At 43.9% G+C, this 17,848-nt stretch overlaps 1 protein-coding gene across 2 annotated transcripts; it reads left to right on the top strand.

Annotated features, from left to right (window-relative positions):
* Positions 1 to 376: 376 nt before the first annotated feature.
* On the top strand, positions 377 to 17,629 carry gfpt2 (glutamine-fructose-6-phosphate transaminase 2). Of its 2 annotated transcripts, XM_023834510.2 has the most exons (20): positions 377 to 573; positions 2,098 to 2,205; positions 3,051 to 3,152; positions 3,326 to 3,451; positions 4,814 to 4,872; positions 5,733 to 5,867; positions 7,837 to 7,898; positions 9,496 to 9,575; positions 9,771 to 9,851; positions 11,105 to 11,222; positions 11,896 to 12,059; positions 12,802 to 12,897; positions 13,958 to 14,055; positions 14,422 to 14,542; positions 14,678 to 14,835; positions 14,922 to 15,036; positions 15,279 to 15,406; positions 15,537 to 15,704; positions 15,934 to 16,095; positions 16,453 to 17,629. In XM_023834510.2, exons 1-20 carry the CDS (start codon positions 567 to 569, stop codon positions 16,495 to 16,497), a joined length of 2,133 nt encoding a protein of 710 aa, XP_023690278.1. In that variant the 5' UTR covers positions 377 to 566; the 3' UTR covers positions 16,498 to 17,629. The 2 variants fall into 2 exon arrangements, with proteins under 2 accessions (XP_023690278.1, XP_023690279.1); XM_023834511.2 differs by lacking the exon at positions 9,771 to 9,851.
* The last annotated feature ends 219 nt before the right edge of the window (positions 17,630 to 17,848 follow it).

Here is a 17,848-nt window from a genome sequence, read left to right as displayed (position 1 = left end):
TTCAAGATGTTGTTTCGTGTAAAATGGTGTGTCCCAAATTGGCAATTCAAATAATAAAAATAACAACAAACAACAACAATAACATTATAATATAATATAATATAATATCAATGTATTATTATTATTATTATATGATATTATATATAATTATAATAAACTGAGAGCCAATGGCTGTGTGTCTCTAACATGGGTAGCAAATACTTCATTCTCTTGGTAATAAAGCAAAAACGTCACGTCGAAATCATTCTTGGAGCCTTCGAGCCGTTAGCAGACATTGCGCCCTCTACAGGATTCTGTCGAAACAACACCCCTAAAGTGGCAGGGATCCCGCGAATTAGAAACTGACGAATATTAAGCGTCGTCTGCGAGCAGAGGTGCGCGGTGCGGGCTGGTGTTGGGTTGCTGCGGGAGCCAGGGGGTGGAGCGCTGCTCCGCCGGGACACACTTTAAATAAGCAGCGAGAGTGAGAGGATCATTACTCTGATGTGAAGTGGAGGGCGCATTATCATCCCCGAGACGTTTTCCCACTTCCAGAACATTTTGCATTCCGAACAGCCGGCCGAAAAATGTGCGGTAAGACATGAAGACATTTTTATTTCGGATCTTATTTTCAGATAATGTATCTGATCGTTAGTAACCCAGCAAGTTTTACTGGTGTTGCAGCGTTATTTGTACATACTTTCTAAAGTTTCTGATAAGTTTACAGATCTATTTGTTTTTAATAATTATTACTTGGTCGAACGGGAAAAGGATTTTGACTAACATAACACCAAAATAAGGTTTTCCAACCAACTATTATTCCAATATATAAATGTACTGTAGTCGTAACTTTTCTCGCAAAGCTGATGTTGGTCTGCTGAGGAACCAACGTGTCAATCCTGGTTCACAATACAGTACTTGTATTAACGACTACAGAAACCGATACGAGCTATGGTCAGTAGATGGAACTGACCATGAGACGATTGAAATAAATTGCTCGATTTAAATAGGTCAACAAAAATGTCGCATATAAATTAATTTCGTAGCATTGTTCACATGGCCAGTAACACTTATGCGATTATTCTTTGCTGGCGAGACTTTCTCATCGTGGCTGGAATTTTGTCCAACTCTTGGTCTAAGTAAAGCAAAGTGCACTTTTCAGCAAGCTACATGAGGAATACAGCTGTAGACCAACTTCGGGGTAAAACTGAGACGCGCTGAGATCGGATCTGCTGGCCACTTTCACCAATGGGCAAGTCGCCCTCTGATCGCTGCGCATACGATGCGATGACCGGCTGCGTGGTAAACACGAAACGGACCTTACAGAAAACACTGCGCGCTCTGTGTCTCTTCTCAATGGCCGCCTGTGCCAAGCCGAAACTCTGCGATTCCTTGGCAAACTTTCCGTGGTCGCAGAAAACCCAGCCTGTCAAAGCAGAGTGCTGCAATTACAGGCGACTGTCCCTGATTAGTAAAAAGCTATGAGATTTACATTTTAAGACAACAACACCGCTTATTTGGCAAACCTGTATAGTTTTATGACCATATTGGTGAACGTGTACTCTAGAATCTGTTGATGAGACCCTACTGGTAGGTCCTCCTATTGATTCACTAAAGTCAAATTATCTTCAGAATGTTGAAGATTTAAATTGAATTCGTCCAAAATGTAGTCGAAGCCCTCTATAGCTTACATCACTTTTAGCTGCTTTCTGTATGAACTGTGGTTTTCCACAGCAGGAGTTATTATTTAGAACTGAGTCATTCATAGTGCTTAGTATAGTCAATAAGAAGTATGCACTTGGGGAGTGTAAGACTCATTCATCTGTCAGTTTAACATGCTGATTGCAAACAAATAGCAGAATTTTTCTTTTCTATAAAGCACACACTATGCAAAAAGTTCCTCACCCATAACGTATAGAACGATGAGGACTTTCAACATTAAAACCCTTGAATTAATTTCCCCACGAGCTGTAGCGAAGTCTTTTTTGGTGTCACATTCTCTAGAGGATGTTTATTTTCTAAGTAAGTTTGTAACATTATACTAATTGCAGCAATTACTCGAAAAACAATGTGAAGAAAACATGAATAAACGTGAGCTTTCTTACTTGTTCCTTACAGGGATTTTTGCCTACCTGAATCACTGTGTGCCGAAGACAAGGAGGGAGATATTTGAGACCCTCGTCAAAGGACTACAGAGACTTGAATACAGAGGTTATGATTCAGCAGGTAGGGCTGAAGTCTCTCTGCCTTGTTTTTCTTAACGATTTCTTTGAGCCTGTGCTCTGAGCCTCGCCGGTTCCTTTCTCAGCCAGACATTGTGTCACAGCAAGTAATTCTGAGCCATTCAGACCATTTATTTCCCACTTTTTAATAGGTCGTGCCTGCGCAGGTTATATTTCAGAAGGTGCTCTTAAAATCTGTCAGATGAGCACTTTTTGTTATTTTTAGATTGTATTGAATTATATTGACTTTATGCTTTGCCAGCTTTACTTTTGTACTTAAGTATATTGTACTTAACACAATTATAAGTACAGGTATCCAGTCAGTCGTGAGTTATGGTGTCAAAACCAGCTCACGTGAGTATGCCTTGGAGGCGAAATGCACGGCCGTGTTTAGCGCTAACGTGTAATAGCTGGGTGTGACACGAAGCTGGTTAACACAGAAATACAGGCTCCAGTCGCAGACTGTAAGTCAATCCATGGGATTTTTTTCATTGTAAACACTTGAGACAAAGAGGCTGTTTCCCTAATGTTGGACCCCTAGAGGCAAAATGGCCATATCTGCCGCGTATTGAGTCAGCCGAGCCCTTATGTTCTGCAGCAACAGACAGTCATTGATTGGATTTAGAGTCATAAACCACATCCCTGTAGTAACAAGTTTTACCTAAAAATCAAATATGCGGGAGTTACAGATGTGGGAGTTTAACCTAAAACATGTAGATTTCCTGTTGTGCATGATTTTTGACTAAATAAAAACTAATGGAAAATATAAGGTTGAATTTTAAGTTGTTTAATTAAGACTCGATGCCTCATGTCATTCATTTTTGGTGGCTTGTGCTCCTTTTTTGTCAGGCATTGCTGTAGACGGTCCCAAAAATGGCCTGAAAGATGAAAAAAATATCTGCATCATCAAGAAAAGAGGCAAAGTTAAGTCCCTGGATGAAGAACTCTACAGTATGTCACTCTGTTTCTTCATTTACATTTTTCATATGTCACAGATGCCACACACGCACAGGAAGGGTCAAAAACAGACGTAGTCCTACCTGTCAGAATTTCGAATGGTGTTTGGGTTTCTAGCATTAACCGGTTGCTGAGTTGTGACCTCCCTGTCGTCTCCTTGTTCTTAGAAAAAGACCAGATGAAACTGGACGAGGAGATAGAGACTCACTTCGGCATCGCTCACACGCGCTGGGCTACGCACGGAGAGCCCAATGCCGTCAACAGTCACCCGCATCGCTCCGACAAAAATAACGGTAATGGCGTAGCTAACACAGTGCACCACGTTGTACTAGACTTCATCGTAGAAACTGAAGAGCAAGAGACATCAGAAATAGTATTGGGGAACTACTAAGTGTTAATCTATTCCAGTGTTTCCTAATCCAGTCCTTGGGGACCCCCAGACAGTCCATGTTTTTGCTCCCACCCAGCTTCCGGAGCAAAAATGTGGAGGATCCAAGGATTGTGTTACTACAAAACTACTAAAAAGTTAAATGCAACCTACAACTCACTACTCAACTTTAACACCGAAAGTGATTCAAGTTTCATCAAGGTTGATCTTGTCTACGTTCATTTGTATTCTTAGCCACCTCAGTCTAAGAATGAAGGGGGCATCGTGCGGCTCAGCAGGCTAAGCCTCTGTGCCTGTAATCAGAAGGTTGCTGGTTCAAGCCTGGCCTTGGCATAATAGTCACATCTGTCAACCCTTAAGCAACTCCCAGGAGGAGAATTTCAATAAAGTTTCAAAAAAAGAAGCAATCTGGTCTTACATGACAGTTGTTGTCATACTGTATGTTAAACTTGTTCTTATTTACTTTCTTCAGTTAGGTGTACACAGTGTTTTACACAAGGTGTTATTGATGCATAACACAGCCTCATTGCCACTTCTATTGACTTGAGTTCCATGCATTTTCAAACTGTCATTGTGACCTTTACAGGTGTGTTGCCATGACTGTGTGATGTAAGCAGAGGTGTGTCCCTCGTATTGTTTTTCCTGCTATAAAGAATTCATACCAGCTCGTGAACCTCAGATATGTTGAAGCTGCTCTTAAGGGTGCTTAACCTTTGGACATTGCTCACAGTTTTTTCATCTTTGACGTTCTGAAAGAGAAACAAAAAATGAACAAATAAAGAGATTAGGGAAGTCAGCCCAGATGAAAGCAATCTGGATTCATCATATTGAATAATTATTATTTCTGCCTGTTTTCAACTGCCGTTGTTGCAGGGTTAGCATCAGTCCCTGTAGAATAAAAATGTTTGAGTCAAACTGAATACCCATTGGCTCAGTTCATGACTATCATGGTGTTGGTACATCCCATAGTTCAATGTGTGCCTCTAGTCAAGTTCAGAAGCCCAAAGGCTAGTTGTAAAGAAGAGAGAGTCAGAGTATGTGCAAGGATTACTTTTTGTAAGTACTACTATTGCCACGTCCTAAATGATAAGTTTTTATTGAGCTATGTTTGGGTGTGTTGCATTACGCATTTAAGCTGCGTGAACCTTGTTAATCATGCATCTCTGTGGCAACAGTGGTCTGATTCTAGTCGTCCTACTCTGGGACAGCCTTGGGTTACCTGGTACAAAGCATGGGCATGACATCATCCTCTATCCTTGTGCTGCAGAATTTGTCGTGATCCACAACGGCATTATCACCAACTACAAGGAGTTGAAGAAGTACTTGGTAAGAAACGAGTCTCCTGTTTTAATGCAACAGTTGTTAGAAATGCAGTGATCTGGGAACAGATCCTGGTACACAGAATTGTGGGTACACTGATCTTGTCATCAGAGTGAGAAAAGTTACAGTTAGCCAGCAGTGTTCTTGTTAATTAATTAATTACCAGCCATAGGCAATGTTGGGCATTTCGGGTCCAGAACCTACAAATCTAGACCCAGATTTTATTTCTACCAACCAGCTGAGTACTCTATGACTGTGACTCTTTATGCACAACTGGTTGGTAGAAACAAAATCCTGGTCTGGAACTACTGGATCTGACATGCCCAACACTGCCTATAGGTTGATATTACCAGTTGTAATGTTACTATGCAATGTATGAGTCTATGGGGAACAAATCTAAAAGACCACTTTTGGTTTCTCATGCTTACCATCGGCCCATATGCCTACTTGCTGTACTGCTCCATAATTCACTAGACCAGTGTTTCCCAACCCAGCCCTCAGGAACCCCCAGACAGTTTTTGGTGTTCTTGATTGGCTGGGAACTGGAAGAGAGCAAAAAACTGCACTGTCTGGGGGTCCTCGAGGACTGTGTTGGGAAACACTGCACCAGACAACAATCAGCTACCCATTACAGTACCCTGTACAGTATGAAACAATAATACAGCTTATTATGCTTTTGAACTATGGAATCAAAACAGTTTGTTAAGCAGAATGCATTACTAGGCAACACAGAAACTCTCTACATTTTGTGTGGTTACATCGATCGGTCCATATTTCCATCATGCTGCAGAGGTAGAATCAAAGCCCTTCCCCTACTTAGTGCTTCGTTCTGCTTTTCCGCATCCTCCCCTACGGCCATCCTCTAGGTTTTGAAGGGCTACGAGTTTGAGTCGGAGACTGACACTGAGGTCATCCCCAAGCTCATCAAGTACATCTATGACAACCGAGAGAGCGAAGACGTGTCCTTCTCCATGCTCGTGGAACGCGTCATCCAACAGCTGGTAGGTGACGTGGAAACATCCCGCAGGCTCTTGGGGGTAATCCCTAAGTTTGGGGAAAAATTTTTGCCTTGCTTGAGTTCCTTGTAGCGTAGAAAAATACGAATAATTTCCTTTCTGGAAGTTCCCAGTTTAAAAATTAAACTTGTTACAATAGAAGTCACCGGAGCATGACACCGGACGTTTATATGCAGGGTTAAGTTTTTTTAAAATTAACTCCTCTGATCATGATTCTTATATAACACAAAAGAAATTTTTCCCGTGACAAGTAGAAAATAGTAAGTCTTGTCCTAGTTAACCTTTTGTTTGTCATTTTGCAAGATATTTTCCTTCTTCATTCATCTATCCAGTATAGAGAAGCCAGCACTGGGCAGGGAAAAGCTTGAACTGCATGCCAAGTGAAACTCAATATGATACTTTTAAATACATTTCCTCAGCTTATAAGAGCAGTTCTCTAGCAGACAGCAGTGGTATTATTAAAAAGGACACTCAGTGACAATTGATCATCTTGTGTTGTTCCTATCGCGGCAGTAGGGATCCACTTCAAATAGCACCCAGTTATTTTTGGGTAAGTAGTAAAATGAGTATTTTCTGCTGCATTGTGTGACCGCATGCCATTTCATCATCATCAACATTACCCCCCCTTTCCACTGTCACAAGGATTCATAGTAATCTGGGATATAGAAGATATCCACTTTGGATGTGAATAGCATAATATATACGATATTTTTAAGGGACATCATTATCAGACAAGCTGAAATAAATCTGATAGATTTTATTGGGGGGGATCAAAGAATTTCTTCTATACTTCTGGGTCATTTATTCCTAATTCATGTATTCCTAATACATTTATTCCTAATATATTTGTTCCTAATACATTCCTAATGTATTATTCCTAATACAGAGGGAACAGGAATGTATTTTTGACAGAATAGTTGGTTTTAATGAAAGAAGAGGCCACTTTGTTCAGAGTGCATGTCATCCTAATCCCCTTGGGTATGTACAAGATGTGAATAGTCATAGTAATCTGTTCCATTTTGGATGAGCAATTATGTTTAAATAATCAGTAAGCAATGGAGTGTCAAGAGTCCAGATTAGATTATTGGTGAGTATAGAGATTATTTGCCATTGACAAAACAGTGAGAGATAGCAGTAAGATTAACAGTGAGGAAATGGGCATTACGTGATTAAAAGCTCTACAGTCCACATTGGAATGCGGGATACAGAGCATCACAGGCTCAGACTGAGAATGAAATCAGCTGGTGAGCAACAAATGAACTCCTGCTTACTGACATCAGAACAGCCCTTCTCCATTTCCTTTCCAGCCTTAACGTCATTTTCCACCCCACCAGAGCGCCTTGCGTAATGTCCAAACAGTCATCGTAGCAACCACCCCAACATTCTTTGTCACTCCTTTCACCCAGACCTTCAGAGGATTTTCGCCAGCCGCAGTAAAACACAGATTTCACCCCCCTACACTTTTTACGTCTTTCTTGAGTTGACTTTATCACGTAGTAATCTTCTTGTCACCCAAAGAAAAACACATGGAAACCCACCCACTCAAGCTCTAATGTGTGTGTGTCGGGGGGGGGGGGGGGCACGAATGGATTGTCTCAGGCTGCGCTAATCGGAAACAGGCACAGAGGCTTAATGTCCTCCCTCCCTCTCCGACCCCAGCTGAGGGGTCCGTCGGCACACTGCATTCCGAGTGGAAACGCCACAATAGGAGTCTTTTTCCTCCTCCCATCTCCACCCCATTGCCAGCTCCACCTCCCCTTACGCCCACCCCCCCCCCCCCCCACCCCCACCCCCACTAGCTGAGGGGGCACAGAAAGGGTGGGCAAAGTTAAAAATAAGACACCATTTTGGTGACTATTTCGATGTAAGTTACTTTTTCCTCTCACCATAGTATCACTTGAGTCTGGAGGCGGCGTGATAAGTTTTGTTTCTTCCGCCTCTTTTCCTCTTTTAGGAGGGGGCCTTTGCCTTGGCGTTTAAGAGCTCACACTACCCAGGCGAGGCTGTGGTAACCAGGTAGGTTCAAAATTGTACTAAATTTTTTTTGTACACTGTTTTGGGAAAAGAGACTGGGTCCCTGAAAGGCATATGGCTCTCCTAGACCAACAAGACACATGGGCTGAGCTTAGTGCGAACGCCTGTCCCCAAGACAACATGTAGCGCACACTGAGTGAGAATGTGACATAAGGATTACGGAGTCGACTTCCAGGAATGGGTTCCCTTGTTGCAACCATTCAGCTCAGCTACGCAAACCAATAAAAGTATGTGCTTGTAATCTGTGACTGTGACGCTCTCAGTTAGAGTGTTGCCTAGTGATCGATTAACACAGGGTGCTCTTCAAGAACCCCGATGTCACATATGGCTCTTGTTTTGGAGCCAGTAAATTCCGTCGCTGGTGGTACCACAGCTCTGAAATATTTGATCAGGAGATGGTTCAATGATTTAAGTAACAGTGAAGTGCAATGACACATCACATCTGTCCAGTTTCATTCTGCTTTGCCTGCTGATAGTTGTAGTATATCGTTCCATCTTTAAAGCCACTTATCTTGGTCACGGTTACAGGTATATCAGGTCTGACTTTTCAATAATACGGCCAGGACTTTGGTGTTCAGATTGAAGTTGGGGATGACTGGGGATATCAGGAGTTTGCTAATGAATGTGGAACTTTGCTTTGCTGTGAGGTATACTGTGCTGGGTTACCCTTGGCTTGTGAGTTGAGTTGGTTCTTCATCTTTTGTGGCAGAGGGCTGGTTACAATTAAGCCGCAAAGCCAGTACTGTCTTGGCCCCCGGCAAGGCTGGCCCTGTGTCAGCCGTCTCTGGAGCGGCGAAGCAGGCGGCGCTAATCAGTGCCCCCCCCCCCCCCCCAGAATTTTCTTATTGGTTTATCCTCCACTGCATGACCTTGGGCCAGAATGGAGTGGCGAAAGACACATTTATGGGGAGTCTTTTTGGGGAGCACTTGTGATTGCTTGTTCCATTTACCAGCAAGATCCCAGAGTCCCAATGCATGTGTTCCGAACCACAGAGACGCTTGGGAAATAAGCAAAATGGGCAAAGCTAGCAGTAGGTGAAAGAGAGCAGGGTAGCTAGGCACATTCTTGCGGGGGGCTTACTGTCATGGGAATTGTGCAAATAAACAGGTAAACTATGGTAACTTCAGTCAAGCCTTATATCCAAGAGAACTTTCATTTGTGCCACTTGATATTTCACTGGAGCAACACAGGTTAAGTATGTCGCATGTTCAAGGCCTTCCTGGGATTTGAACAGACGACCCTCAGGATTTAAGACCCTACCCCAAAGTGTTACACTATCCTGCTGCTGCTCCAAAGTGTAATTCAGAAGAGGTATTAGCAGCTTAAGTGAAATGCAAGAGAAACACGTTTTTCCAACCCAATTCTAAGTTGAAAGGCTAAAAGCATTGGGGAGCACAGTGAGTCGGGACCACCCACTACACCGTGACACCACATGCCTATTTTCCAGCAAAACAAAGCTGCTACGTTAACAGGAAATCGCAGTACCGACTCTGCCACACTTCTGACCATCTCACGGTGGGCTTATTCTGGTCTGAATTGCCTGAAGTCTTTCCTTTTCTCTCATGTTCTGTGTCCTAGGCGTGGAAGTCCTCTGCTGATTGGTGTACGGAGTGAATACGAACTGTCTACTCAACACATTCCCATTCAGTACAACAACGGTAAGGACTAACCTATTTGCACATTCACCCATATAGATCTCACCTGACCTTGAGTAGACTAACTAAGTGCTAACTCCTACACTAGCAATACCTTGTGCTGCCTAACTGATCCTGCCTGCCCTGCTGAGAAACTAACCTGTGTGTGTGTGTGTGTGTGTATGTGTATGTGTGTGTATGTGTGTGTGTTCTCTGTAGCCCCACATCACCCTGTTCTGCATGATGAAGCTGTCAAAAACCATTCCTGCCCCGAAGGCCAGGGGGCGACAGGGCCACAAGGTGTGTCACAGGGTTACCTGCCCTGACTAGTTCTCAGGCAGTATTCTTTGTGCTCTTCCTTTCTTTGTGTCTCATTGTCTTGCCCGATTCAGCCCCTTTGTGCTCCATCTCCCTGTTGCTTCCCACACACTGTGAGATCTTCTCAGAGGGAGGGTCTACATAAATTATTTTACAGCCAGTCGCACATTGTCACGCTCGGGATGTTGCCTGAAATCAGATCAAATGACCCTGGGGCTCTCTAAGAAGCGGCCTTCTTGCCAAAGTGGCGGCACATAATCACTCAGTATAATCTCTTACATGCGAAGGCTGCCCAGAAAGTAATGTCCAGCCTAGTTCAGGTATAAGAATATGGTCCATTGTTCTTCCGGAAACCTCCAAGTCTGCTTGCTATGAAAAACCCCAGTTTCTAAAAATGGTTACTCTACTTTTAAGTCTTCATTTCCATCTGAATCAAGGGTGTTTTCAAAATTAACCAGGCAGTGGTCATGTTCAGCTGCAATTCTTAATGTTTGGAAAAGGTAATAGTCAATGTTTATTCAACAGGGAAGAGCTTGGTACCATAAACTTGCCTATGACTATATCGCTGGTTCTCCCTTAGGGCTTACACGGCAGCCGTCAAACCTAGTGCATCCTCCCTCACAGGCATTACCTGCCCTGCAGCATTCAGAGGATTCGGTGCAGAGGTAGCAACGTGAAATGCGTAGGGGCCTTTTGCTCTGCCTGTCCCATAAGGGGAAAGTTGTAGGTCTCTCATTGCCCTTCATAGGGATTATATGGTTGTAGGACCTTTATGGCCCTGATTTAAGGACCTTATCTGTTTGAATTTCATTGTTGACTGGCAGTTGGCCTAAGAAGAATCAGGCAGGTATAAAGTCCAGGGATGACGACCAGGAAAGAGACACGAGGGGGAAAAACCTTGAAAAGCTAATGGATAGAGGCCTAAAATCAGTGTACCAGGTATACTATAGGCTAAGGTCCAAGGAGTCGTAAAAGACCGTTTGGTTCCTGTAAGTAACAAGGGTTTGTCCAGCTCATCTTCATTTAATGATTCTACAAGATAAGAGTAATTAAACTAAGCTCTTGCTTAACAATAATCGCATCAACATCTGTTTCTCACGCCAACAGTGATAGACTGATGCCGTAATCCATGTAGCATCACGTGTAATGGCTAGCTCAGAGCAGTGGCAAATCATGCAGTCACCCAATCGGATGTAGACTCCCGTTTTCTCATGTAGTGACTGCTGATGTTTCAGGCCACCTGAAAGATGAAGTCCAGATGAAGAACAACCGGAACCGGTCAGACAGTTCCTGTGGCCTGCACTCAGTTGGAGACGGGAAAGCTGTGGAGTACTTCTTTGCCTCTGATGCAAGGTAAGCAGGATGGCAGGTCGTGACTTACTGTATTCGTGGTCCATTTTGGTCCTTTGAGATTATAAATATGGCAGTTGTTTACTTTTACTATAATATGCAGTGCAGACATTTTAAAATCACACACTCACCATGGATAAAAGCATAAAGAGAGGACTGCACAGAAAGATGAAGACAAAGGTTTGGATGAAAGGGGCCTGAAAGTGAATATCCACACTGTCTCTGCAGCACCCCCTGGTGGCTGGAGTCAGATTATGCATAATGGAGCTCAGAAAACACCGTTTCCGCTCCGTCCCATTTATATAGAACTTTCATGATCCCAGGAATAAATTTGGAGGCTCCAATGCTTTTGTTCAGAGTAGCTTCAGGACGTCCACACAGACAGCTGGGTGTCCTATCTGACCAGGGACCTTTCAGGCTGTTTTTGAGTAACAGGGTACTACCAATTACTGCTGTCCCACCTGCTACTCCATCCTACAGGGGAAGATCACCTGACCAAGAATGAGCAGAACTAGACCTAGCTATTCTGTACCTCAGCAAACAGGATTGGCTATGGAGTTAAATCGCATCCTGTTTACATTGGATTGCTCCCAGCCAGGACCTGTTAAGGATGTGGTTTTCAGTGTTACATGGCTTATTCAATGCCCCCCCCCCCCCCCTTATTCCTACAATGCAGCGCCATCATCGAGCACACCAACAAGGTGATCTACCTGGAGGACGATGACATCGCAGCCGTGGCCGAGGGCAAGCTGTCCCTGCACCGCATGATCCGGCAGGCCGGCGAGGAACCAGTGAGGGCCATCCAGACCCTGCAGATGGAGCTGCAGCAGATCATGAAAGGTTAGAGGGCAGACAGTGTGGCCATGGCAGTGCAGAGATCCTCCTCCAAACAACTCACCTGTGTCAAGGAACCACATACAGAACCTGTAGTAGGGACAGTGCAAATGCAGACAACAGGATTCTGCAGTTTGTCAGGGTGCGGCTTTTCTAACCAAGCAGTCGAGTACAGACTAGTGTAGTAGCACTATGAAGTTGTGTAGAGTCAGATTCAAGAATAACATGACCTGGTCCTCATCCAGGATATGTGGGCAGGCATGTCTGGCATTGTGGCCTCGTGGTGGTTTCCTGCCGCACGCGCAGTGAACCTCTCCTATCAGGCTGTTACAGGAATGGTCACCCACTCACTTCCTCTCAGACCATTTCTACAAACACACACGTTTGTTTACCTATCATTGTGGGAACTTGATGGAATGTATGGACCCTAATTACAGTCTAACAAAACTTTACCAAAAAAGGTTTGGTACATTCAGTTTTTTAAAAAGTAGACCTATTTTTAAAAAGGTTTTTATTGTATGGGTGATGTCCTCAAAGGTTGAATTTTTCAGGTTTTACTTTCCTTGTGGAGCCACTTTCAGTTAAAGAAACACACACACACATACATCTCCTGCATTCTGCTAAATGTGTTGGTGTCCCACCGTATTTCAGTTGAGGAAGCTTATACAGATATCCATTTTAAGTTGCACTTTAAGAGTATGAGACCATATCTATACTGTAACAACCCCCCCATGCTGAATATACACAGGTAACTACCAGGCCTTCATGCAGAAGGAGATCTTCGAGCAACCTGAGTCCATATTCAACACCATGAGAGGGAGGATCTGCTTTGAAAACAACACAGGTAATGCTGGTGTTCATTAGGTCTGCAAGATGTGTGACGTAAATATCGACATCGCATGTTATGTACATGCAATTTTCATACTACAAGACTGGGTTGAGATTAATTACTCTGATATAGGAGACAAAACTTATTGGTTTGCATTTTAATGATTATTCCTTTTAAAGATTATCTAGTATATGTTCAAAAATCTGTGCGAAGTTTGCAGCTGCTTTTGCATGATCTCTGGCTGCCTTGCTATTGGGCTCACGTCGGCGATGTGGCGTGTTTGTGAGAAATTTAGTAAAATGAGTGAGGAGGAGAAAAGCGAAAAATAACTGGTCACCAAAGCACATTTGCCTTCTGCTGTATGGAAGAATTCTGGATTCCACAGAGACAACATTGAGCAAAAGCATGTGATTTATCAGTACTGCTTTGTGTCATGGCAACAACACCAGCTTACTTGACCGTCTCTATTGTTAGATAATAACATGTTCTATTTGGCTATAGTTTATTTTGGGCAAGTTTTTGACTCCTTTTCTACCTAAATAATATCACAATATATCGCAAAGATACGAATCACGGTATTTCGAATGTTTCCAATATCTTTCAGCCCCATTGTTCACCATTATTGAGTTCACATTTTGTTCTGGCCCTCCGGCATCCTGCGGTGGTCACCTTAACCCAGAGGAACTCAAAAACTTGCAGAATCACTCCTCTCTTTTCATGGCTTGTTTGTGCGAGTATCTTCCTGCAGTCCAAATACGTGGTTAAGTAAGCCGGCATCTCTAAATTGCCCATAGTGTGCATGCTTTTGCGCCTTCAGACAGACTGGCAACCCATCCTGGGTGTTCTGCAGCCTTTTTTCTAAGCTTCCTGGGATAAGCTGTAGGCTCATTCAATGAGTGGTTTGGAAGATGGATGTAGTTTCCTGGGTAAGGCTTCTGTGCAGATTTTGAAGCTATTCCAGTGAAGTACTTCGCTACAGCCGGGCCCTCCTGGGACGTAAACCGCTTAGCTGCTTTCGGTTCAGTGACATTTTAACCACACAGCCGTGTCTCTCTGTTGCCACGCCCCTCCAAAGTGATGCTGGGTGGACTGAAGGACCACCTGAAGGAGATCAAGCGCTGCCGACGGCTCATCGTGATTGGCTGCGGGACGAGTTTCCACGCTGGGGTGGCGGTGAGTGGCCAACGAGAAGCAGTTTCAGTTAAAGCGAGTCATTCTGAGAACACGCCCCTCGACCAGACTGGGTCCCACGGGGCTGATCTGAGCTCCCAGCTTCTCATGCATCTTCTCAGCCATGTCAACTTAAAAGTTAGATGGAATGTTCTAGAGATGTGATTGTATTTTATACATTTAGCAAAACTTTTGACTGGGAAAACAATGGTTAATTCATATATTTTCACGTTATATTCCTTTAAAAGCAAAATGTTTTGAGCCAGTTTGGGTACACTGTTGCGCCTGACCAGCTGATCTGACATAAACTTCTGGCACTCAATCCACAATCCGGCTACGCCACATTCAATCACTCGTTTTCACTTTCAGACCCGACAGATTCTGGAGGAGCTGACGGAGCTCCCGGTGATGGTCGAGCTAGCCAGTGACTTCCTGGACCGCATCACACCCGTGTTCAGGGACGACGTCTGCTTTTTCATCAGCCAATCTGGTAGGCGGGGCCTAGCTTCCGGCCGCTGTCATGAAGACCTGCTTTCCAGGCAGATGTTGTTCCACGTACAACCTTTTGTATGTGGTAGTTGCTGTAACTCCCTACGGGAAGTCACTGACGGTATCCCGCCACCAGGAGAGACTGCAGACACTCTGATGGCCTTGCGGTACTGCAAAGAGCGCGGGGCGCTGACTGTGGGCGTGACCAACACCGTGGGCAGCTCCATCTCCCGAGAAACTGACTGCGGCGTTCATATCAACGCGGGACCTGAGATCGGAGTGGCCAGCACCAAGGTAACGGGGGACAGCGGCACACCGAGGTACGCATGCCAGCATCGCTCACCTGGACACTCGGGGCTTATCGTCCATGCCTTTCACAGGCCTACACGAGCCAGTTTGTGGCCCTCATCATGTTTGGGCTGATGATGAGTGAGGACAGAATCTCCCTGCAGAAGAGGAGACTGGAAATTATCAACGGGCTCCGGATTCTGCCAGGTAAGGGCCAGCCGGCTGGCTTAACTCTCGTCAACCAAACGCATGGACGTTCTCATGCAGCAGAGCATCCATCCTCAGCTTGAACCTACCTCAGAAACTCACCCCACATCATGTCACCCACCCAGTATAAGCCACAAATAGGGTAGCCTCCCCATCCACTTTCTCTTCCTTCCTATGCTAATTTTTTCCACATCCTTTCCTTTTAAAGGTTCATAAATATTATTTTTCTTTCCAATCATCAGAGCTGATTAAGAAGGTACTGGAGTTGGACAGCAAGATCAAGACCATTGCAGATGAACTGTACCAGCAGAGGTCACTGTTGGTCATGGGTCGGGGTTTCCATTATGCCACCTGCCTGGAGGGGGCGCTGGTGAGTCTCACAGCTCTCTCACCAAGAACTCAAACAGCAAAATCAAATGAACACTCACAAATGTAAAGCAGGTCTACCAGCCATTGTGTATAGATTGGCTTCAAATCGCTTCTCAATGTCTTGCTGGCAGAAAATCAAGGAGATCACGTATATGCACTCTGAGGGAATTCTGTCTGGGGAGCTGAAACACGGACCGCTGGCCTTGGTCGACAACGACATGCCCGTCATCATGGTCATCATGCGCGATAGCTGCTACATCAAGTGTCACAACGCGCTGCAGCAGGTCACTGCGAGACAGGTGAGGCAATACTTTCATGCTTGCATTAGGTCAGGCACGTTTTTGAAAAGAGCTCTGTTACCATGTTTTGTGCTTATCCCATTTCTGGCCAAGACTTACTCATACGGACAACGCTACACTCTTGTTCCCCTGACCCCATATGTCCTAAACCAGTTTGACTAATGCTTGAACTGGAGGTCACATGGTAACTCGCCCCATTCTCCATTCTTTTCCCCTTTGCCTATGCCAGGGCCGACCGATCGTCCTGTGTTGTGAGGACGACCCAGATGTGAAGAAGAGCGCGTACAAGACCATCGAGCTACCTCAGACGGTGGACTGCTTGCAGGGGATACTCAGCGTCATCCCTCTGCAGCTAATGTCTTTCCACCTGGCCGTGCTGCGCGGATATGACGTACGTGCTTCCCCAACCTGTGACATCACCACTGTATCGATATCTGGGGCCCAGTGGCTCCATCACTGCAAACTCGAATAATAAAAAGCATGTGTTGAACAGAAAATTTATACCTCAGATTCACAGACTCATCTGACCTTTGTACCCTAACTGAAACGCCCATTATTAATTATCTTTTTATTGCATGTTTGTTTTCATATATGTGCAAAATAATTTGTAGTAGTTCCCGCTTTTCGTCATGAGATCAAGGCAGTATCGGCCGTGTACTTTGCTTTTTCAAACATTTACCGCCCTAGCCCCATTTTTCATTCTCCACAGATTCATTTTGCATTTGTTACTCTGCTTTCCCAATTTCAGGTGGATTACCCCAGGAACTTGGCCAAATCTGTGACGGTGGAGTAGACATGGACGGGAATGATGAGCCTTTGCAAGGCATGAGAGGATGGACTCTCGAAATTATAGTGCAATTGTGTGTGTGTGTGTGTGTGTGTGTGTGTGTGTTACATTTACATTATTATTATAGCATGGAAATGTGAGGTTCATACACAGCTTTTAAGCTGTGGCTACTCCTGGGACAGTGATGTATGGTATTGTAGGTGTGCAAACCATAGTTTGGTACAGTCAATGCAGCATCAGCTGCTCTTCCAAGTAGAGAGAAGAGAACAGACTAGCTATATGGAGGCCCACTGCTTCTGCACCCAAGCCTCCAGTAAGTTTTGGGGCAAAAACGTCATTTTCACTTGGTAGATCTGGTAAATGTCTTACTTCTGTGCAATACTGGAAGAGACCAAAACTGCTTTAGGGGCAAAAGGTCGACGAGAGCTGGCAGAAGCGAGTCAGACTGGAGTGACCACCTAACTCCAAAGACAGGCTTGGAGACCTGATAGAACTTTCTGGAAGCCTGGAAGCCCTGAACAGCATTTCTGCTTTTTAAAGATGTAACCTCAGACCAAATACAAGATATGAAGGAGGTTAGGCTTTCATATCTGTCTTTCTGTTTTTTTTTTTAATAGTCCATCGCACTCCACCAAGGCTCTGAAGGGGCTGTAGCCGCATTGAAATAACTGGCATTTTTGCTGCAAATAGTCTCCCGGCCCAAAGGGACTTTTCTGCACTTTTTATTAGAAAAACTAATTTCATAATGCATCTAACAAAAATCTTGGGACACATTACCCATTTGTTTAACTACATGGACAAATTCCTGACTATTTACTAAGTGTGCATTCCAGATTTAAAAATATATATTTACTGTCACATTTTAGGTTATTTATGGCTTTGCAAGAAAATGTTTTATTAGCCTTGAATAATGATTTTGTTTAATTATTTAGTGCCAAAGTACATGTTTTCCCTCTAGTCTTTGTTTATATCTCTTCAATATCATCTTCTCAAAGCTGTGAGCAGTTCCTGGGCAATTTAAATATGTAATGATCGAATGTTTTAATTAAGATTATATTTTATATTTTACGGTAACTGGCGACTGCATAGATCTGTGAACGTAAAGAAACTGTAAACAAATAAAAATATAAATTTATAATTTCGTATTCGTTTATTGTTTCATCTCTGTGCTTTCATTTAAAAACATCATCGAACTTAAGTTTAGGGGAAAGAATGGCGATATTGAGAGAATACTGGCCGGGGACTTTCGCATCTCAATCATGTGTCTGTCTGGCCTGTTTTTTGCCTTTGTTTTATCTATTAATAGATATCTAAATGCATTCACGGTCTTAACACATTTTCTTGATATGGAATTTAT

This window comes from Paramormyrops kingsleyae, chromosome 10 (assembly GCF_048594095.1).
Source record: "Paramormyrops kingsleyae isolate MSU_618 chromosome 10, PKINGS_0.4, whole genome shotgun sequence".
Classification (NCBI taxonomy): domain Eukaryota; kingdom Metazoa; phylum Chordata; class Actinopteri; order Osteoglossiformes; family Mormyridae; genus Paramormyrops; species Paramormyrops kingsleyae.
The sequence above is the reverse complement of the archived record's forward strand: the minus strand, read 5'-3'. Positions and strand labels throughout refer to the sequence as shown.

Bases quoted from the DNA above. Each gene is read 5' to 3' on its own strand.
- gfpt2 (XM_023834510.2), top strand. The intron at 3,452-4,813 runs GTAATGGCGTAG...CTTGTGCTGCAG, and splicing joins TCGCTCCGACAAAAATAACG to AATTTGTCGTGATCCACAAC. The intron at 15,407-15,536 runs GTGAGTCTCACA...TCTTGCTGGCAG, and splicing joins CCTGCCTGGAGGGGGCGCTG to AAAATCAAGGAGATCACGTA.